This window comes from Marmota marmota, unplaced genomic scaffold (assembly GCF_001458135.2).
Source record: "Marmota marmota marmota unplaced genomic scaffold, marMar, whole genome shotgun sequence".
Taxonomy (NCBI): domain Eukaryota; kingdom Metazoa; phylum Chordata; class Mammalia; order Rodentia; family Sciuridae; genus Marmota; species Marmota marmota.
The window spans coordinates 39,283,941-39,307,668 of record NW_026000005.1 but is presented as its reverse complement, the minus strand read 5'-3'; the positions used below and the strand labels follow the sequence as shown (position 1 = coordinate 39,307,668).

Genomic DNA, 23,728 nt, shown 5'->3' with positions numbered 1-23,728 from the left:
TGTATCCAGCATACATAAAGAATTTTTACAACTTATTTATCAAGCAATCCTGTTTTCAAAAAATGAATAAAAGAATAGAAAAAAAAACATTTCCTAAAAGAAATATGAATCTGTGCAAAGACACACAACCGCATTAGTCATTGGAAAAATGCAAATGAAAACCACATTAATAAAATACTGCATACCATCAAAATGTCTAGATTTTAAAAGACTGATCAGGTGTTAGACAAGTGAAATTATCATGCACTGCTGTTGAGAGTATAAAATGATAAACCAAATTATCATGCACTGCTGTTGAGAGTATAAAATGATAAACCATGTAAGAAAATAGTTGGCAGTTTCTTAAAATGTGAAACACCTACTACCCAGCCATTACTTCTAGGTTTACCCGTAAGGCCATCCACACAACAATTTTTGTGCAGATGTGTAGTGTTATAGTAGTTATAAATTGCAGTATATTCATTCTGTGGAGTACATCTCAGCAATACACAGGAACTGCTGGTGCTCAAACAACACAAATGAATCTCAAAGCATTATGTTAAGTGAAAGAAGCCAGATGCAGAAAACTATGTACAGGTAATTCCATTTATATGAAATTCTAGAAAAGTCAAAAGCAAATTAGTTGGTAGGATCTCCAAGTGGAATTGACTGTAAAGAGTTTAGAGGACACTTTGGGTAATGAAGATTTATCCAGCCCCCTAGGTAATTTTTGAATGGCCAGAAACTACTTGTATTGATTATTCAGCATGAAAGGGGAAAGATCAACTCCATGCATTTTATAGATGTCTCTGCCCTCTGAAGCAGGAAACTGAGAAGAAAAACCGAATTGGCCACAATAGAAGAGGCAAACCTAGCTTATGAGTGGAGGCTCCACAGCGAGACCATCTTAAACTTGTCCTGGATAAAGCATTTGAATTGGAGCCAAGGTAGCTTGCCAAAAGCCTTTATTAGAGGAGACACATCTTAGTAGAAGCTGGCAGCTCAGGTATTATAAGGAAAATTAAATATAATTGATTTTTGTTCTAGTTTACAGATGACTCCACTTCTATGGCCTGACAGTCCTGCATCACTCTTCTGTTTATAGTCTTCCCACATCTGATCTGGTTTCACGTGTGTGTGTGTGTGGGGGGGGGCGGTTAACAGTCATAGGAAGTAGAATGAAATTCTCTTGGCTGGAAACAGTTGAGTCTTGGAGAGAGTAATGACTTGCTCAAAGGGCAAATAGCAGTAGATGTGATCGAGACACCTAATAACAACTTGGAGTCCATGAGTCAGTGGTTTTGCATCATTTACCTTTTTAGCCAACTGTTGAGACTTCACAAGTTTCTTCTAAATATAACAAATCCTGAAAAACAAAAAGGTAAGACTTCTACTTTAAAAAGTTGTACAGTTGGGCACAGTGGCATATGCCTGTAATCCCAGCTGTTTGGGAGGCTGAGGCAGGAGGATCACAAGTTCAAGGCCAGCCTCAGCAACTTAGTGAGACCCTGTCTCTAAATAAAAAATAAAATGGTCTGAGAATGTGGCTCAGTGATCCCCAAGTCAATCCTAATGCCAAAAACAAAAGTACAAAGTAAGGCCTTCCCAAACTAACCTTTACTTTCCCCCCTAATTTCCTAAATTAACTTCACTGTTAACAATTTTGGCCTCCACTGTTTCTGACATCTTCCTGTGTTTAACAGTCAGCCTCACAAACTCTCAAATTCTTTTGGGTCATGCTCTACTTACTGGTTTGCCACAAGTTTTATTGTATCTCATGTTTCATTTAATATGGCTTATTTTTCCAGGTTACCTCATTCTTTCAGTTGACGCAATATTCTCTTGTATGGATGTCCGTGAATTGGTTCAGCTATTTCTCTGTTGATGGTCATTCAGTTATTTCCAACCCTTTGCAATTATAAACAATGTTCCAATGAAAACTAGCACTGGCTTAGGGCCCAAGAAAAACCAGTCTTTATGGATACAACTGTATAAACATTCACATTTGGCATGTGATAGGCACACTTAAAGATGCATGGGGTTAATTAGATATTTCTTAGATGTGACTATTAACACTTGAACAACATAATATTCCCTTAGCTTACATTCCTACATGTAAATGTTGCCAGGTCAAAGGATGCATTTTGAATTTAAAACATATTGAATGACTATTTTTACATTTTAAACAGGAGGAGCCTAAGTAGAAACCAGCCAAACTGCTGTTCCTGCTCTCAGCTCATTGGATTAGTAAGAAAGAACATTACTCAAAATTTTGCTTCTTAATCTTAGCCTCTGTGCTTGGTATTTTGTGAAAACATCAATAACAACACTTGGATGTTGGCTTGGGCTCTTCTCTCCATTTTATCCAAAAGCAGACAGATGGTCTTAATAAAATATGCCCTCTTAGGGACTGAAGCATTTGACCCCATCTGATATCTCCCAAGTTTTGGTTTCCTATGTTATTAGGACCTTAATGTATATTGTAATGGACTGAATGTGTCTTCCCCCAATCCATCTGTTGAAGCCCTAACCCCACAATGTGCTGGTATTTAGAGATGAGGCTTTTGAAGGTAATGAGGGCTAGGTGAGGTCATGAGGGGGAACTTGTGATGGGATTAGTGCCCTTGGAAATGACACTATAGCGCTGGCTCTCATCTCCCCTCACTCTGAACACAGAAAAAAGGTTCCCATGAGCACACAGTGAGACAGTGGCTATTCATTGTGGCCCAAAGAATGAGATCTACCTTGCTGGCATCTTTATCTTGAACTTCCAGACTTCAGGACTATGAAAATAAATTTCTGTTGTTTAAGCCACCCAGCCCATGGTATTTTGTTATGGCAGCCCGAGCAAAGACAAACTGAACATTACATTTAAGAAAACCAAAGACTGGGGCTGGGATTGTGGCTGACTGGTAGAGCATTCGCCTAGCACGTGTGAGGCCCTGGGTTCCATCCTCAGCACCACATATAAATAAATTAAATAAACATATTGTGTCCAACTACAACTAAAAAATAATTTTTTAAAAAAGTAAATACTCGCATGTATAATAAAACTAAAGGCAGCAGTGCACCTCTGGGTGCCTGTGAGCAGCTCCCTAAGACCCTTGACCAGAGTCAGTGTGGGGAACGTGACCTCTTTGGACAAAAGTAGGGGAGTCAAATGACCTTGCTTGCCAAGAAGGGCAAAGTCCATGCAAAGCAGTCTTAGTCTCCTTTACAGTCTGCTTTGATTTTCTAGCAGACAGAACAACCAAATGTTATAGCCAGACTGTGGATTGAAAAAATATCTCCAGCAAAGGGTTCATGAAATTGTGTCTGGCCAAAAGCCTTGAGTTTTTTCCACCCCCATATGATGAATGCAGTGTTAGAACATGTTCAGTCTTCAGGACGGTGGCACATGCCTGTAATCCTAGCAACTCAGGAGGCTGAGCCAGGAAGATCTCAAGTTCAAAGTCAACCTTAACCACTTAGTGAGACCCTGTCTCAAAAAAAATAAAAAGGGCTGGGGAATGTGGCTCTGTGGTTAAGCACCCCTGGGTTCAATCCCTAAAACCAAAAAAAAAAAAAAGTTCAAGGACAACACTCGAGTTTTTCACATCTCATTCATAAGGTTCAAACTTCATTGTTGATTCAGGAGGCCAGGAACATGGCATGATTCTGCATTAGAAAACATTTTGAAACAGCCCATCAGTGTCAGGAGGCAGTGGCAAGGCTGAGAGCAACTGCAGCACTGGGATTGGAGGAGTTGTGAGTGCCAAGTAAATCAGGCCATTAAGACAGCATGAAGATGTGGGGGAAATGTGACTTTTCTATAGCCAAAGAAATTTTCTACTTCCCACAAGCCTCCACTTTCTGTAATGAACAATGAAAATATGCCCGTCCCTAAATAAGCATCTCCTAAGGGCTGACAGGAAGCCTTGGGTGGAAGTAAGCTTGTGTAATCACCCTTTTTTGGTGCTGGGTAGATACCATGTCACATCCCAGCTAGAGATGGGCGGGGTTAATCAGAGATCTCCTGACTGTGAGTCTTGGTCAGAACATTTAAGCAAGAAGCACTTGGGGTGGCTTTGAGGCAGGTGGAGCAAGATGAGCCAGACAGAGAGGCGTCTCATAAACAAACTGTGCTGTAGGAAGATCATTTAGGCGGGATGACTTATGGAAAGCACTGGGCCCAGCTGTCACACAGAGGGCCTGGGCTGGGGTTTGTATAGGGGGCATAATGGAAATCCCTTTTTGATCTTCGAGAAACTTCAACATCTTTTTATCAGTACTTAATTAAGATGTCTAAAATGGCTTGCGTTTCGTGTACTCTGTGTATAATTTGTCCTGTGTGACTGAGGGACGCGGCAGCCTGGAAGCCCAGGAGACCTCAGTCCTCCAGGCTCATGCATACAGGTAGAAGAAATGACTTGTGCAACAGCCCTCAGAGCCACCCTGCTGCCTCATCAAGGACCTCGGGCCAGTGCTGTGTATATTAAAGAGGTATTGACATTCTTTGAACACCTGCATTAGGAAGACTCTGACCAAGGGGACCTGTATGTCACAGCAAGAGAGAAAGCAAGGCCGGCAGATGCGTTAAGGCTGCATTCCCACCGAACTCCAGCTACACCCTTGCTTTTCTTGTTTGTTTTTGCATGCCATATAGACAGGCGTGAAAAAGGAAGAAGAATTTTTGGCTTCGTGTAGCTCCCTTGTCTCATGTGGCTGCAGTTTTAAGAATTTAACATTCTATTCATGGCCCACATTCAACTCTCATTCTTAATATGCATCTGTAAATATTTAAATGTGTCCTACAGGTGTGCCCCACTTTAAGAAAACAAAGGATTCATGGTGCACCCCAAGTAATTTATTAAAGCCTTATGTTTAGAGAAACGAAGGATAGCCATATGAGTTTTAAACAGCAAACCCTTCAGTGAACTTAAAGTCTGAAAAATAAAAGCAGCTTTGAGGAAAACATCTATTGTGTAAAATAAGGCAAGCGGATACCACTATTTCACTTGGTTCTGCCCCTTACTAGAGAACCAGGGCTTCACTAGTAATCATCAGAGAGAGAGCCGGGGGCACTGAGTTCCCCGCAGGAGGCAGGATCATGGAAATATTCTACAAGTTTCATTTCACAGAACTAGTTCAGGGAACTGGGCAAAGACAAGACTGAGGAACACAATGGGCACAAAGGACACAGATGCTGGTCATCTCCACCCAGGGCTCTCTGGGAACAAGGTTGTGAGTAAGCAATTCAGAGGTGTAGAAGAGGAAGGAGTCTGAAGTCACCTGTAGATGTCACCTCATTTTTAACACAATATCCATGCGAGGTTACTTTGGTTTTTCCTTGTAAGCACTGAAGGTATCTGGGGAAGCACCTCTGGTCAGGGCTGATCCCACATGTTCTTTAAGCCTGGCTCATACATTGCTTGTGTTGCTGCAGTCCTCCACCTGGAATTAATCTCCCCCTCCTCTCAAATCCCATGACACGGTATGTTTTCCCTACAGTCTTAACACTTCAGATCTTGAATTGTAATTCTCTGAGCCTGTGTCTTCTCTCTCCTTGGAGAACTCCACAGGACAGGTTGAAGTTGCCCATTCCAATGATGCCTGGCATCATAGGTAATAAATGCATCCTGCTCACAGTACAAAGAGACTCCTAGACTGCTCTTGCAAATGTAAGTGTCAACTTCTCATACCATTTCAAATAGCAAACTGGGGTACTTGGAGGCAGAGCACGTTGCAATTGTTACTTTGGCTTAGCAGATAGTGCACTCACCTTACCAGCAGCAGCTCTAATACGCCTTCCAACACAGAGTGAAATTTATCTCATTTACAGTAAAAGGACATAGAGGTGGGCACTTAAGCATGCCAGTGTAATATTTCCACTAATCATGCATGACCACTATGGGGCTTACTGGTATTTGCATGTGATTGAATCATGATAACAGAATCATGCAACTTGCTACTTACCTTTATCCCCTTTTTCCAACTCGGGTCCAGTGAACTCAGAAAAACGATCCAGGGTAAGGGGGAAAAAATCCAAAGGAACAGAACATTGGCTTTTGAAGCATTTAATAAGAAGTCAGAATCAAACAAAAATGATTTATTTTAAAAAGAATAAATTTACATACCGTACATAAGCAAGACAGCTGAAGGCTTCCAAAATAGAAACCTGGAACACATGGTCCTGAAACACCACATGCTTTGATTACACTTGGGGAGCATGAGTTGTCTATTTGGGCAAGAAAATCCCATGTTTCAGTGAACAATTGAGCATGTGCTGGAGCAATTTCCTCCTCTGCCATTGAAGTCCCCTTTAGTCCAGAGGTCTCTTCTATGCCCCCCCCCCCAATGTATTGTTATGATGCAGATTTGAGCAAAACTGTCATGAAACGACAGCTACTCGGAATGAAGGTTAAAGGATGAACACCACAGACCATAGTGACAGTGAGCTGGGGGTGGCATGGGGACAATCAGGAAAAGGGTGTGTCGTTCTGTCTATCTCCCTGGAGGCTTGGCATCAAGGTTGGCTGGGCCACGTAGGTTTACATTGGACACATTGTGGGAAGCTGGATTTACAGTCTTAATCTCTGAAATTCCAGATCAAGAGAGGGGCTTTGGACCAAGACTAAAGCCAAACCAGCAGGGGGCAGTCTTCCCCCAGAGAGGAAATGCACACTTCATCAAAGGAGACCCCGGCCCAGCTCCCTGAAGAACACTTTGTGGGAGGTGTGGTGGTGGTGGTGGTGTAAGTAGCGGGAAGTTCTGTATGAGAGATGCATGGAAGAGGGACAGCAAGGTAGCATTTGAATCAAGAAATGACATTTTTTCAATCGTTTTCTGCCTGATTCTAGGCCATAGACCAGAAGTCCCTCAAACTATGTATGCTTGGCCTCACCAACATACCCTTATTCTCCAGTTGCTGTGATCAGATATTTTAAAAAATGACCAATCATGACATCCTTCTTTAATGTTCCGTGGCTAATACATTCATCTTCCACTCAAATTCTGTAAATATAGCTTTGAATACATCCATATAATGGCTTAACCTTCCTATTGTTGGGACTTAAAAGGGAGAACTGTAAAAAAAATTTATATGTGAATGTTCACACCTACTGCTATGACACTAGTTACAGCCTCTCTTTTCCAAAATTACAAGTGGGCAAAGCTGATCCTTTTGTCATCTGACTTCAGACACACCAAATAAAATCATTTTCTGTAAATAAGATCTAGTATTGCAAACTGGTTTAGCTTTTGGTAGGGACAGAAGTATGGGAAAGGGCCTTATCAAACCAACAGCCACTGTACTAAAGAGGCAGCCCTAGGCAGGAGGGCCTGCAAGCTAGGGGTCCCCCCCAATCATGTGCTACAAGTGATAGATCCCTTTTGATCCCTGCCTTCTAACTGTGATAAGTGTGAAAAGAATTTTCAGTAAAATTGGTATGTTTTGCTAAAAATTGTCCTTGAGAAATTGAAGTACTAAGTCTAAGATCATCCCAACATTAAGGCCATGGAACATATTTGAAGTCAGGAGAAACGTGGGTTTCAGTTTTAACCCAGGATACAGGGGTCTGAACCTCTGCAAATTTTAAGGAAGATATTTTTTTTCCCAAAATGCGTACATAGTAATGATATCTTAGGAGCATAAAACATTGGCTTCTGTGGATTAGGGACTATTCCCCAAAAGAGAGTTTGTTAACTACATATTTATAGTAACATTTGAGAAAGTTGTTGGTACCTATTCTTTATGCTTAAGAACTGAAGAGGGAACTCTGGTGTATGCATATGATCACCTTCCTGAGGCTAAGCAGAGCTCACCCTAGGTTTAATGGATGTTCTCTTTGATTTGCTTGTTTTCTGAAGAGAAGCTGAAGTTGTTCTTGCCATTAGTGACCTTAAAATTGCCAAGAGTTAAGAAGTGGGAAGATAGAGAGATTCTATCTAGTGGATGAGAAAGCAGAATTACAGAAAGTAAGTGCGAAATGGAGGAAAAATGTCAGGAAGCCCTGTCACCATCAGGCAGTATCACAGAAGCCTATCCCCTTGGAGTCAGGGCCCCAAAGGATTAAGGTTCATCCATTCTTCCGTTGATCCACTTTCATAGGCAGATGCCAGTAACTTCCAAGTTTACATGAAAGCCCACACTGCTAACGACATCAAAGACTGAGGCAGGAGAGAGCATAACCTCAGCATGTCCCAGTCATGTCAACATGTGATGAGGTGGCAGCAGCCAGTAATTCTGTGGGTCACAAGAGTATAGTACTGGAAGCTGGGACCCTGCAAATTGTATGGTCAAGGAAGAGCAGATCCTCATTTCCACAGGAACCTGGAGGAGACTAGGCCTCGTGAGGAAAGCAGGCTCTTCCCATGGCCTCATAGCTCTGCGGGCACCCTTCATCTCCTCCCAGGAAGCTTTATTCCCATGGTCGTAATCTAACTTGACCATCACACAAGGAAGTTGTCTTCTCCAAGGAATGTGGTTGTGCATGGCGCCATCCTTTCTCCAAGACCAAAACTCCAAATTTGGAAATGAGATTCAGTGCTGGGCAAGGTCATAGCTAAAAAGACATGTTCTACCTCCACATCCTCCAACTCTGTTGGCTCTCCAGAGCCCACTGAGATTTGTACACATTCTTCAGCAAGGCCACAACTCCTGCCCACCCAGGACCAGGTCCAAAGTCCATGTAACAGAAAGGGGAGGGATGTTCTTGAAGAATTCAGTTATGGTTTTCCGCTTGGGTTGGCTGTAGCACAATCCTTACAGACTAATGGGAGCATCAGTTCCACGGCAGCAGCATCTATCTGGTATCAGCAGCACAGATGTGTGACTTAAACTGTATCAGAGAAAAACAAGTGGTCAAGATTGCCCACCCAACAACTTTCCTGAGTCTTGGCTCTCATGTCCAGTGGGCTAGTTTTCAACTGTTTGAGGCTCAGAGCAATCCCAAAAACCTGTGCAGCATTGGCACAAAGGTGGTAGCACAGATGCCAACTGACGTGTAGGTGACAAACTTGTAAGGCACTTCAATCTCCAGTCTCCGTCTGGCCTCCTTGTTCCTGGTGACCACCTTGAACCACGAGTACAATACTTGCAGGGAGAGATTTTGTACAAGTTGACGCACCAAGAGGATCAACACAATTCCCACAATAAATTTGGTCAGACCCAAAACTAACATGTCAGTGGTGAGCGGTGGAATGTTCTGAATGACAGGGAGCGATTCCGCGGGCTTGGACACGAGCTGAAAGAAATGATTGATCCAGAACCCTATGGCCACTCCGGCCCCTGCAGCCAGAATGGTGGTGGTGTCCGCCCGGGTCGGGCTGTAGTAATCAGACACAGGGTAATTGTAGCACAAGAAGAACGGCACGACGAGGACGCACACGGGGAAAAGGGGGCTGGCTGAGTCCAGGCAGTCGATGAGGGTCCAGGCAGGGTAGGTGAGGACAATGAGGAACACGGTGATCAGGACGCCACCCAGCACATCCTGTGAGGAGAGAGAACAACGGTGAGTGCTTCCTTGGGGTACAGCTCTAATTTTGAGCCAAAGATGATCGATTTGATATAGAAAATACAATTTCTGCACTGTTACCTTTCACAGTACATGCTCAAAGAACAAAAATAGGAAGAAGTGCACATAACCATGTTATTCATGTTACATATTTTCTTCCATTTTTTTTCCTGCATTTTAGAACTAATTTTGTTTTCCTTCATAAATGCCTATAATCTCATGGTTCTTTTAGTCTTGTTTGTTACTTAAATCTTAAAAGTATTCCAAAACTTATATCATAAATATTGTCATGGTCTTCAAGAGGCTGCCATCCTTGGGGGCAGGCAGGGTTGGGGCTGCAGGCTGGCTGGAGGGGGCAGGTAGCTTCTGGGGGAGCCACACTGACAGCAAGCAGAGCATAGCATCTTCAAGCAGCAGGGGTGGCATGTCATATGTGCAGGTGGATTGAGAAGACTCTTTGGAAATGGTGGAGTCCAAGCTCACCTTGCTGGACTTGGACCACCGCTCTGTCTTCAGAGACCCAGTTTCAAACAGCTGCATACAATTTCATTGAGCTGCTGTACCATGTTCTCCCTGATCCCATTCTTTAGGACATTTTAGATTGAAGAACATTTCTTTCTTTCCTTTCCTCCTCCCTTCCTTCCCCGCTTAAAATATCATGAATTCCTTGATGTCACACCTTTTCTTCTTCCTTTAGTTTTCTCACTGCAAAATTTATTAGAAGATGAAGTCTTCATGGAATCAATAGACCAACACAGTTAAGTCAGAGAACTGACATCTTGCTATGGTTTTGTCTCAGATTTCATGTGGATTATTTTGGAAGTTTACAACTGAAACATTTAAAACATGTTTCCTAACACACTGGAAAATCTGGAAAACACCAAAAAGCAATACACATGCATTGTAGAAAATCTGGAAATCTTTGAAAACCACAAGAAAAACAGATCTGTGGTTGTGCCACTGAAATTAAGCACTGTCTATGCTTTGGCATATTTCCTCCAACTTTATTTTCATAGATATGGGTTAGATGGATAGACGTAGATATATTGGTATTAGAATCCTAAGCATTGCTTTTTTAATTTTACTACTAAAAAGTTTATTTAACAAAAAGTTTAATATGAAAATGTACATGGTCTGATTTTTATGTCATAGTTAAACAGGCCCTCAGGAGAGGGGACATAGATTTCTCTGCTGGATAACCATTATTTATACTCATTCCAAGGCTTCAAACATGATCACACCATTTCCCTGCATGACCACCATTCCAGTATTGTTCTGTTGCCCACGAGTTGCCATCTCCACATGCTCATCTATCAGGAGACTCATAAAGGGGTGAAATCCCTGCAATGTTCCATGGACATGTCTGCTACCACTTAATTTCTTTCTTTTTTTTTTTTAAAGAGAGAATTTTTTAATATTTATTTTTTTTTAGTTCTCGGCGGATACAACATCTTTGTTTGTATGTAGTGCTGAGGATCGAACCGGGCCGCACGCATGCCAGGTGAGTGCGCTACCGCTTGAGCCACATCCCCAGCCCATGCTACCACTTAATTTCAATGATAACTTCTTGTCCATAATTCTTTCAGCTTGAGAGGGTGAGCTTGGCTCATGTTGTCTACTCTGTAAGCCCAGAGATGCTTTGAAATGGCAGGCTCGTTTTTTTTCTAGTAACTTCATTCTGTGTGTGTGTGTGTGTGTGTGTGTGTGTGTATTATTGGGGATTGAACCCAGGAATAACTCTACCACTGAGTTACATCCTAATCCCTTTTTACTTTTTATTTGAGACATGGTCTTGCTAGGTTGCCCAGGTGGACCTGGAACTTGCCTCAGCCTCCCGAGTTGGATTACAGGTGGGCACCATCTTGCCTGGCTTAACATTTTATTTCTTGCACTTCTGATGGCTGGGAAGCCTGAAGTTAAAGTGCTGGCATTTAGTGCCTGGTGAGGATCTCACAGCTGTGCCCTCACAAGGTAGAATGGATGGGAGGGCAGAGAAAAGAAGGTGAACACTATGTCCTCAAAGATCAAAGTGAGGGAGAGCAAAAAAATAAGCCTCACATTATTTTATTTTTGCGTATTGCCTATAAAACGCCACCTGATGTGGGTAAACCCTGGGAGAGAATTGGGTCTTAGAAATAAACACTGAGACTGCAGCACATTTCACAGATTAGTGAGCATCCATCCATTCTGTCAAAGCCACATATGAGTGCCTACTGTATGCTAGACAGTACACTAGAGAATGCTGAGTGAACTAAGTAAATACAATCCCCACCCACGCAGCTTGCAGACTGGTGCACAACCAGTCACTGTTACCTAGGTGGGCAACCAACGGGACAGCCTGTGGATCCTGATGGTCTCTCAGGGAAGGACAGGAGAGTAAGCGCTGGCAGGAGCCTACAGTCCTATGTACTTCACAAGGACAACACCTTGCTAGCCATGTGCAGCGCTTGCTGGGTGACATCAGGACTAGATTTTCACTTTCAAAAGACTGTCTTGGCTGCAGGGAGGACAGATGGGAAGGCCACCTCCTGGGGTGGTGGTAGGGGGAGTCTCACACCATCCATCTACACGTTGCCTCCAGTTTTCCAACGGCACACAGCTGCTGTCTAAGCTTCTAGCATGAGATGATGCCGCCTCTCAAAGGCCACCTTCTACTTATTTGTTGGTTGTTTCTTGGGCACCTACGTCTTCCTCCCAACAGCTTTGGATTTCTCTGTGGGGATCCAGGAGGTTCTGGGAAACCATGGGATTGGAGCATGGTGACCTGGGAGGCCACCTGGTGCTCCACACCACCAATCACAGAGCAGTGGGCAGGGTGGTCACAGGGCCTCCCAGTCCAGTCAGAGTGACGTCGGGGCTTTCAGCTGGGATTCTTAGACAGCGATGTTCTCTCAACCTCTGAACACTGTGTCCTGTGGATTACGATCCTTGACTTAGACATTTATTTCACTCTGCTCTCCTGGCTCTCTCTGACCCCTGCAATCTCACTATTGGCTTCCTCTTTCAGCTCTTCTTCTTTCCACATCCTGAATGTGGGCATTTCCCCAGATTCTATCTTCAAGCCTCGTATGTTTTCTCTCTTGAAGAGCTTATGCAGGTCCATGCGCTCACCTCTCCATTCTTTATCACCGCGACTCTCAAGTCTATCTTTGGGTGTCTCTAATTCTAATCCTGCCTTGTTTTTTTCTTTTTTTTCTTCTTTTTGGTACCAGGGATTGAACCCACTAAGCCACATCCCCAGCTCTTTTTTATTTTTTTATTTTGAAACAGGGTCTCACTAAACTGCTTAGGACCTCACTCGATTGCTGAGGCTGGCTTGAATTTGAGATCCTCCTGCCTCAGCCTCTCGTTGCTGGGATTACTGGCGGCCCCTGCAGTGCCCAGTTTAGACCTGCATTTTAAACTTAAATGCTAAATAAGTCCGCATGGATGACCTGTCAGCTCCCCAAACCAACTTGTCGAATATAAAAATTACCTAAGTCCTCTTCCTGCAAAAAATGGTGACAGAAAGGAGCAGTTTATGAAAAAGGAAATGTAAATGTCTCTCAAATATTTAAAAAATATCCCTACACTTACTCATAAAACACATGAAAATTGAACTACACTGAGGGTAAATTAAAGTTTATGTTCCCACAAAAGTTGGTAAATGCATGTTTATAGCAGTTCTGTTAATAATCACTCCCAAATAGAAACAACCCATGCCATTCTGTGGGTGAGTGGGTAGCTAAGTTGTGGTATATGCATACAGTGGAATACTTCTGAGCAATGAAAAACATCAAACTACTAATGTGTTCGACAGCTCTGGTGAAGCTTCAAGCAAGTTATGTTGAGCAGAAAAAGCCAAGACCCAGGGGTCACATACTGAGCAGTTCTATTTATATATCATCTCTAAAAGACAAAACCATAATGATAGAGAATGGATCAGGGGTTTCCCAGGGGTCTAGATGGTCTTAGATGTGGCTTCAAAGGGGTGATATGCGGCAGCTTTGGGGTGATGCAACTGTTCTGTACTGTGGTGGTGATGGCAATAATATACATGTGTTAAAATTCATAGACCTCTATGCCAAAAGTCAATTTTAAAATACACATGTTAAAAATTTTATTCTAAAATTTAAAATCCCATTTCAAACAAATAAATGAAAATTACAAAGCCGGTGGGCTCTTCTGTTGCACTGAATGACACAATGGAGTCCCCACTGCTATGTTTGATCAAGCAGCTCTGGACACCTGGAGCTCCCAGCATGCCCGTGTCCCATCTCCCTCTTCCACACAAACTATGCTGGGAACACCTATCCCTGCTGAACAGAATCCAGGAGGCTAGTATTCTGTTAATGAAACTGTATGTTCATTAATCACTTGTCTATAAAATGGTGCATGCTTTATGAGGATGAACTTGTTGATAGCTTTAAAAATTACTCATCCGTTTATCTTCTGGGTCTCGATCTTAGTGATACAACTGCCCATGGCTGAAATGGGACATTTTCCAGTTATCCATTGTAATACTAAATACTGTTTGTAATAAGAAGATACTGTGTGTATATAACAAGTATCATAGCAATACTGTTTGTAGTAACATGTTCCATCTATAGAAGGACGGTTAAATTTAATGGTGGTGTATTCACAGCATGGAATACTATGCTATAAAAAGAAAAAGGACACTCAGATGCTTTTTAAAAGGCAAGATGCAGGAAGTGTGGATAGTACATTATCATTTTCATTGAAAAAAGCTGAGGGAAGTTATAGACGCATTTGCACTTGAATACACAAAGGGGTATCCTTGGATGGCTGGGAAGGAGGCTTTTCACAAGATACTGGGCTAACCTTTTTGAATTTTTTATCAAGTGGTTGTGTTACCTTCTTTTAAACATAGGTGAAGCCAGGTGCAGAGGTGCACATCTGACCTCCCAGAGACTCAGGAGGCTGAGGCAAGTTCAAGAACAGCCTGGAAACATAAGCTGTCTCCAAATAAATAAAAACAGGCTGGGGATGAAGGTCAGTGGTAGCGCACCCCTGGGTTCAATTCCCAGTACCAAAAGAAAAAAAAAAAAGCTATGTAAACACTTTAACATTATGATATTAGTAATAAGTTAAAAAACAAAAGCCTTGTCACCCTGTGAAATGAATCTAAAGAACAGAATTTTAATGCTACTGAAGTAGCAGTCATAAACTTTATAAAAATAAAATCAGTGGGTGAGGTGGTATACACTAGTAATCCCAGCTTCTCAGGAAGCTAATGCAGGAGGATTGCAAGTTCAAGGCCAATCTTGGTAACTTATTGAGACCCTGTCTCACAATAAAAAGGGGTGATGGGTACAGCTCGGTACCCCTCAGTTCTGTGTTGTATAGATCAGTCAAAATCCAGGGGCCCGGATGCTGAGCAGTGGCAGAATCCCCTACAGCCTCTGGCGGGTCAATTTTGCTCATATCATGTTGTTTCAAAGGCCCTGGTTTCAATCCCTAGTACCAAAAAGACTGAAGAAAATAAAACATAAGTGAAATAAAATTCTACCTCTCCTTCTCCAAACAGGACTTTCCTTTTAAACCCTGCAGGAGAAGGGATCTCGGGAGCCTAGGTGCATCCTCTGCATAGCAGGGCCTGATAAAATGTCACCAGCTGGGGACTGAGAGCACTTTGCGTATGTTTGAAGGGGGCACTGATTTCAAAGGAGGCAGAGCCAGCCATAATGAACTCAACACAGCAAACAAGCCTCTCTCCTCCCGCAGGGGAGAGAAGATTCTGCTACTCAGATGTCTCCATGCACTCAACTCAGGTCTGAGACCCGAGGAATTCAGAGAGGGTGAAAGAGTTATTTTGACTGATCTATAAAACACAGAACTGAAGAATGCTGTTTCGAGACTCCTCTGGTAGAGGGACCTCCAAATGGAAGAATCCATCCTTCCTTGTACCTCTAGGCCACCGTGCCCCATGTGTGCACAGTGACAACGCCAGACATTATGGAACCTCCTGGCAGTGGAAAGCCAGAACATCTGTATCCCTCGCGATGCCCTTGAAGCTGAGTCAGTCATGGGACACAACTGCTTCGCTTGATTGGCAGCTGAAGCCATGATGGTATCATGGGGACCAGCAGGGAAGGGCTCAGGCTCAGGTGCCTGGTAGGGGCCCAGATGCAGAGCAGCGGCAGGATCCCCTACAGCCTCTGGTGGGTCAGTTTTGCTCATATCAAGTTGTTTCAAAGGCACCTAGAGGACAGTGGGCAACATCAAGGTGCTGGAGGTCACAACCTCACCAGAGAGCAAGGGATCCAGCAAACCACCCCAACGCCATGACATCAGAGGGCAGGTGGGACCAGCTAAGTCATGAACACATGTGAGACTTGCATGGAAAACTCCAGAAATGGACCAGCTAAGTCATGAACACATGTGAGACTTGCATGGAAAACTCCAGAAATATTGTGTGTAGAATTTCTGAAGATCTCCAGAGCTCAGGGTGATTCTGTGGTTGCTCAGAGAATTCATTGTACCTTTTTTGGAGGGAGTGGGGGAGTTAGAGATGGCACCTGGGGCCTTGGGCATTTTAGCCAAGCTCTCTCCCACTGGGCCACAGCTCCACCCCCTCATCTGATGATGTCCCCAGTCTGACTGATAGCAGAGGCTCAGACCTCAGCGTGCTATCAGGTCACTCCTGCCTCTTAGCCCTCAACCACTGGTCACTGTGTTCCACAGGTCCCTCCTTCGTGCTGAAGCTCCCCCAATCTGCCCTCACCCCTGAGTGACCACTTTTGCTCCCCAGAGTCTGGGCCCTTCATCTCTGCTCTGTCTGCCAATTCCCTAGTCAGAGCCCTCATGCCTGTCTCCATAGCCGATGTTCTCAGCTGTCCTGAATCACTGAAATGCAGTCAGTATACTGCTGCCAATTCTGACCCAATGTGTGACCCAGCCTCTGCGATTTAACACGCCAAGGTACAAGGTAATTCAGATACAGTGAGTCTAAGTATAAAAAAACAAAAACAAACAAACCAAAAAACAAAACAAAATTAGAGTCCAGAGGTTGATAGAATCCTGAGGATAAGGGTTTAGTTAACCTGTCATCACGGGATTTTCTCTCATTGCTTTTCCATCTGAACTTTCTGCTCCATCCAGATAGGTCTACTTGCTTTTCTGGAACGTGCCTGGTACATTGTTACCATCAGAGCTTCACATTCTTTTCAGGTATAACACTCTTCCTCTGTCTCTACCTCATCGGTTCCTCTAAGGCTCAGCTCAAAAGCTAGTTCTTTCTAAGATATCTTCAGAATCCTCACTGTTGGGATCCCCCCTCTCCCCCCCTCTCCCTCCCTTTCCCTGAACTGCACCTGGACAGACCTGCTTAATATCACTTGCCAAGGTGCCTTCATCTTGCCCCTTGCAGCAGTTATGGGTTCCCACACTCTCCTCCGAGTTGATGATAAATCCAGTCCAGTATGCAGGCCACGGTCCCTTACATCTCCACGTCATTCCTCAAATGTATAGCAGACATTCGGTTGTAGTGACTGGGAGAATGTAATTCCCTTCTCTTATACTGAATATCTATGATATTTGGTACCCATTTTTTCAACATACAAAAATAATTTTGCCCTTCTTTCCTTGGTCTGCCTTTGTAATTGTGGTTACCAAATTCCCTGACATCTGGTTGGAATATTCTTTGTGAACTAATTCTGTTCATCTTCAATCCATCAGGAGGCTGGACTATTTTGGTCTACAGCCCAGCACTGGAGGCAAAAATAATTTTAGTGAACATGGCTGCTAGAGTAGATTTCTAAAGTCTTTCTTCTAACTATATGCTCGGGTTTTCAGCCATAAAAGGTGATTTGTAATAAAGATATTTAGGTATTTTTGTAAGGAAAATACTTGAACCATACGAATGAGATTTCTAACTAGGAGGTTCTAAATTTATTAAATAAAATTATTCTAAACCACTTCTAAATATAGACTGCAAATGGCTCAAAAAATTCAAAACAACTTTTCACATTAGTTTTTTTTTTTTTATTGTTGTTGTTTTACTAAATTCACAGAAACTAAAAAAACTCCCAAGATGTCCATCTCTAAATTGGGTCTGCTATTTTGATTTTTACAAACTCAAAAATCAGGAGGTGATTTCTCTGGAACTGCACCATATTTGGCACAGTATGTGGAGCCACAGGGAAAAGCAGCTTATAGTTCTGAAGACCAGCAAAGGCAAGCAGGAGGGCAGATGACAGGGGACAGAGAACAAAGGACAAATGGGGGGAAGCCAGCCAGCGTGTACCAACAGGTGGATCCAGGGGTGGATCAAGAGAAAGGCCAGTGCACATCATTTAGAGGGAGAAATAAAATATCCAGAAGAAAATATAAAAAGCAAAAAGGTAAAAGATAATGGTGCGAATGGGAAAGACAGTAGAATGAATTGGACGTTACTTTCCTATGTTCACATATGAATGTGCAACCAGCGTAACTTCACGTCATGTACAACCACAAAAATGGGACATTATACCCCGTGTGTGTATGATATGTCAAAATATACTCTACTGTCATATAGAACTAAACAAAAAAAATTTAAGTGAGAAAAAAAGATAATGATGCAAAAAGCTTGATAACAAGAAGACATGCAGGCAAGAGAGGCAAAATAAATATTCTTTACTTAAAAAAAATAAAAAAACTTTAAATTCCTTTCCATGGAGGAAGATAATTAAACTACAAAGTATACAAAGTATTCAAACATTAGATCCAGTAGTTTCAGTCTCAGGAATTTATTCTATGAAAATAATTCAAGAAGATAATAAAACTACTCACAAAGTTCTATGTATAGGGATGATTCTTGCTGGATTATTTTAACTCATGACAATTAAATCCAAAAAGTAACACGTGCTCCATTACAGAAAAATCAGAAAACATAAAGCAAGCAAAAACAGGGGAAAGAATGGAGCATATGTAATAATAAGACAAATCTGAAAAGAAATAAATCAAACACATTATGCTGCTTACACCAAAAGCAAGATAAAAATGCATACTGCTTTCCTATTGAATAATGTAGCAGGAACATTTTCCATATGAAAATATATATTTCTGCAACCTCATTTTTTAATGGCTTCAAAGTAATCCTAGGTGAGATGTATCAAGCAGAACACAAAGACTGATCCCAATTTCATATAAATAAATACCTGCATGCATAGATAAAATGTCAGAAGGAAATGAACAAAAATGTTAATAGTTTTTGCTCCATGGGAATGTCACAGTTGACCATCATCTTCTCTAGGCTCTATGTGCAACATTCTTCATATTTCCTATAGTCAATGCCTGCTATTTTTATTACAGTAAAAAATACAGTCAAGGAGAAAAAAATCAGGATGTTGAAATTAGAATATTTCAAAATAGACTAAAGTAGAAATAGTTAACTCATGCTTACAACTTTCACATCATGCCAAAAAAGAAAAAGAAATGTGTCCGAGAATCTAAATGAAAATCAACATACTATCCCTCCTGATCTAAGTAACATTAAAAATAAAGGCAGATCTCGTGGTTTGAAATACAATCAACTTCTGATTCAATCTACCATCCAAAGTTTAAAAGCAGCCTATTAAAATCTTTGAGACAAAAAAAAAAATCATTACATGTAACCAACATTTCCCAAAATTAAAATGTGAACGAATTTAAATCCATTTGATTGTTGTACCTATTCTCACTTTCAGTTATAAAACTTGGCATTTAGATGAAAACTTGAGCTTTATCATATTTCACTATAGATGACAATAATAGGGAGAGGCAATCTAAAGTGTTCAGAAGAGAAGGCTGAGAGCGAAACCAGTGGCAGAACACATCTTAGTGAATGCTTATAAAAACATATCAAATAGAATGTTTTTATCCCTAGCCAAATAAAACATTCCTCCTTTTGGTAAATGTCTCTAGAAATTTCAAGTGGAAGCCCCGGCCCTGAGAACTCTCCACATTTGCGAATTCTGATCCAATGTCACATTCCCATATGCAGTTTACTGCGACAAATTTACATTCTATCTCCAAACATCTTCACTGAAGAATGCTATTGAGCAGGCCAACACAGGCAAGGTTAGCGGGCGAAAAAGAAGGGGACAGAACAAACCCTTTCATTCAATTGTTAGGAAAGAATGCATTCAGATCTTAGAACTATTTATGCTGAGAACTCTATGATTCTGGCATCTTCCCCTTGGCCCGGTCCCCTGCTGCGAATGTGAAGGGCCTTCTCTGCCCTTGGCTGCTCACAGAGCAAGCTGAAGCCAGGAGCCCAGTAAAAGCCAAGACCCACTTCTTTGCAGATACCGTGAACACTTTGAATGCAGGCAGACGCTGACACTGAAAGAAGCTAACGCAAACCCAAACCCAAACCCTGCTGTTATTCAAAAAAATCATTTCAGTTATAGATCCATCAATGTTTCCTAGTTAACAGACTCAGAATATTTATTCTTTTCTATGTTAGCTAACAATTAATGAGATTTCTGAGAATAGTGCTGATGATATTCAACAGAAGCCAAATAGCAGGCGAGGGGCAACGTTGTTCATGAATATGAATATGAATGATTACAGGGAGAAACCTACAAGTTATGCAATTAGCATTTGTATAGGGAATAAAAAGTGAATGCATAAGTTCAGAAATATTAATTTCCTATTGAAGCGCATTGATGTCCATAGAAATCAGTCAAAAGCAGGTAGCCAAGTCCAGGACACATGGTATGAGGGCAAGCAACAGATTCTGATGATGTTAATGGGTCTTTGAGTGGACACTGTCACTGAAGCTCTTGCTTTGAATGTCACGACTGTCCTCAAAGGCACCTAGGATGTCCCAAGATTGTTGCAAACTCAAAAGACTAAGGATCACTAGGCATGCAAATTTATGGTGCTAAGACAGAGGACTTTGGAAAAAAAAAAAACTTTTAAAAATTGGAGTAACTATACAAGGTATAAAAAGTAAACCAGCTTTTACTTTCTGCAGTTATAGAATAAATGCCCACCTGGAAAGTGAGTGTATGTAAAGCTTTAGGAGAAATTATGTTGATATTTTGGGCAAAAAAAAAAAAAGATTTTTAAAAGTGTGTTAAGAAAAAATTATATAAAACAAGGACATAAGGGAAAAAAAGTCATTTCAATGTCATATGGGAGCAAAGGCCCCCTAAGGATTATAGAAGGGAGAGAACTTGACTCCACTCACTGTTTACTATTGTTTCAAGTTCTCAGACTTGGTGAAGTGATAGGTTCACCAGTTGGGTTTTGTCCGATTGAGAGGCTAGTACTTGCCATTGTCATAATGATGCTTCCAAAGTACATTTTGTGTTCTATAGAATAGTAACCCTTGGGCATAGAGCTCATTTAGTATATAAGCCAGCAATCTTAATGTAATATTTCTTTATTAAAGTGTCCATACAAGCCAGGCCCTGGCACACACGTGTCTGGAGGCAGAGGCCAGAAGATCAGAAGTTCAAGGCCAGCTACAGNTTTGAGGTAGGGTCTTGCTAAGTTGCCCAGGTGGAGCTTGAACTTGTGATGCTCCTGCCTCAGCCTCCCGAGTAGCCAGGATTACAGGCTTGCACCACCACACCCAGGTTAAATGAAACTTTGGACACATATTTATTTTACATTTGGAAGAGACTTGTAATTTGACCATTCAAAAATTACACACTAAGCTAGGTCTGGTGGCTCCAGCCTAGAATCATGGCTACTCAGGAGGCTGAGGCAGGAGGATGGCTAGTTGAAGGCCACGGTAGGCAACTTAGTGACTCCTGTTTTCAAGACAAAATAAAAAGGGGTGGGGATGGAGCTCAGCAGTAAAGTACTTGCCTGGCATGTGTGAGACCCTGAGTTCAGTTGATCCCTAGAACTGCAAAAACATTAAAATAATAATAATAATACTTCTGGAAGTACATAACCATTTAATGTTTATTCAGATGACTAAATGTTTGTAAAGGAAAGAAAATTCTCTTGGATGATTAAATGTGCATATCCCATGTAAAAACAATTTCAATTTTAATCTTTTTTTTTTTTGTAAGACATTGATGTGCTAAAAAAGTGTAGGGCAGGCAACAGATATTATGTTTAAGGTGATGATATTGAAAAACCAACCTCTACCTCAGAGCAAAGCCTGTCCAAGGAAGGGACATGACCTTTGTCCTTGGAAAGACCCACAGAGCACTCCTAGGCACATTCCCACTCTGCCAAGTGGTTTATCTACAAATAACAGGAGAGATCTGCTGCACTAGGTGTCCCTGACTCAGTCAGGCTAGGTGGGGATCCATACCAATCCCCTAGCAGCCACCAATCAGCATGAGATAGGGAAATACCTGGGATGCCAGATGACCCTCCCAGTAGTTTATGGTGTTGGGAAACCCTGTAGTTCAGCAGGAACACCCCTCTTGGCTTAAACCAATCAGTTCTAATGAATCCCCCTCTTGTAGTAACCAATCACCCCTACCCAACTTGTTCCCGCCAGTGAATGTGCTAATCATGTTTTAGAGTTGTTATTTGATTTTCCTGCGGTGTGTGATGATTTGCTAAGAGATGCTATGATGTATGTGAGGGTCCCTGCCTTCTCCAAAGAATGTACAAAACTGCTGCAAGCCCTGGGATCAGGGCCTCTCAGCGTCACCAGTTGCTGTGTGCCCGCGGAGGACCGAGCTAGCTCACAATAAACACCTCTTTGCTGCTTACATTGATCTTGGGTCTCTGGTGGTATTTTGGGGGTCCCAAATTTGAGCATAACAATATTATAAGGTATTACTGTATGCTTTTCATAATATCAATATTAACTAGAAAGATATTTGGGTATATTGTGTATTTCTAGACTTTCCTCCATATACAGCATGATTTAGGAAATGATTGCTTGTTTGTCTTGCCTTCCCAGAATCTAACAAGTCCAAACAGCAGATCTTTATGAAACAAATAAAATTTCCCCACCCATAATTCACATTAAAACGAACAGCGGTAGTGAGGGTGAGTCACAGGGTTTGGCAGGTCAGCAGGATTATGAGGTTAGATCAAACAAGCTTGCAGGCAAGTTATAACATCGTTTTTGACAAGTGCTAAGCAGAACGATCAGGATGGGGAAGGGGCGATGGCTAGCAGACACAAAAGACCCTGTCAAACATCCAAGTGATTTTTCTCAAGTCTGGGTGGGCAGAGGGGCCTCAGAGCAACCAGAGAACAGAAGACAGTCATGTTCAATGTAATATAATTGTTAAACAGGCCCATGCAGGTTGAAATTTAATTGGCAGCATTGCTGTATTTGCTGGGAGATGGGCATAGACTATTTCAGTGCTTTTCAAACTGCTATCTTGCATTCAAATCCACCAGGAAGCATTTGAGAATGAGAGCTCTGATTTGGTAGGTCTGGGTGGGGCCTGAGAGTCTGAATTTCTAACAAGTTCTCAAGTGACTCTGAGGTCGCCTGTCATGGTCACACACATTTGTGAGCAGCTAAATCATAGAGGCTAGCATGGGTGGGGTCTTCATGCTAAGTGATATATCTGAGCTGCCAGTGTGCTTTTTGTGATACATATAAATGAATGCAAGCCCCTAAGTTATATTAATGCTGCACTTGACAGTGATATTGAAGTCTTTGAAAGGCCTAGACTGATATTCTTACATAAAAATATCTGTGCACAGAGAGGTGCAAAAGGAATATCTGGAGAGGCTTTGTAGACCCATGACTCGGGTGCTCACATTTAGAGGAGAAGCAAATCTATCTGTCCTTTGTGGCTGCTCCTGGGGAATGCTGGCTGGCACCTTGGCAGCCTGGCTCCCTGGGTGAAACAGACTTCCCTGAGGAACATGCACAGCCTTTCTCCATCCTAGGAACTGGAGATTTTTAAGATACTGGTCTTGCTTTGAAGGCTATTCTGAGAAGTCAAACATGGAAGTTTTCTGATGAGGCCGGGCCATCTCAGTTATAGAGATTGTCACTTCCCTGTCATGAAGCATGCATCAAGGGCCAAGAAGGTGAAGGCATTGAGCTTTGTGATAGTGGAGAAGCAAATCCACCATGCAGCAGGTGCTTGGGTGTTTTCACAAATGTGGAGAGAGCTCAGGTGTGTGGTGTGGAAACCAAACAACGCCACAGGCCTGTGCACGTGAAATGATTTTATGCAGGTGTTAAGGTTTTAAAAACATCAAGTCACTGCACTCACAGGAAATCCAATATGCATTTAAACATGTGGTATGTGAAGCGTTTATTCCTTGCCCAAGTGAGCAGGTTTAAGGAGCATTCCCACAGAGATGTAGATCTAGATCTCAGTAGTGTTTTGCTATTAAAATGAGGT

The 23,728-nt window shown here is 42.1% G+C and overlaps 2 protein-coding genes across 2 annotated transcripts in view; both read right to left on the bottom strand.

The window, feature by feature from the left end:
- Positions 1-6,019: 6,019 nt before the first annotated feature.
- Sgpp2 (sphingosine-1-phosphate phosphatase 2) overlaps positions 6,020-23,728 on the bottom strand; it is a 66,617-nt gene continuing 48,908 nt past the window's right edge. Inside the window, exon 4 of the mRNA XM_015481452.2 lies at positions 6,020-9,449. Within this exon, the coding sequence (XP_015336938.1) occupies positions 8,898-9,449 (552 nt within the window). The 3' untranslated portion in view covers positions 6,020-8,897. The remainder of the gene's footprint in view (positions 9,450-23,728) is intronic.
- On the bottom strand, positions 9,456-12,576 carry LOC125618334 (small nuclear ribonucleoprotein G-like). Its single transcript, XM_048808971.1, has 2 exons — positions 12,448-12,576; positions 9,456-10,862 (listed from the first exon to the last, which is right to left on the bottom strand). Exons 1-2 carry the CDS (start codon positions 12,574-12,576, stop codon positions 10,686-10,688), a joined length of 306 nt encoding a protein of 101 aa, XP_048664928.1. The 3' UTR covers positions 9,456-10,685.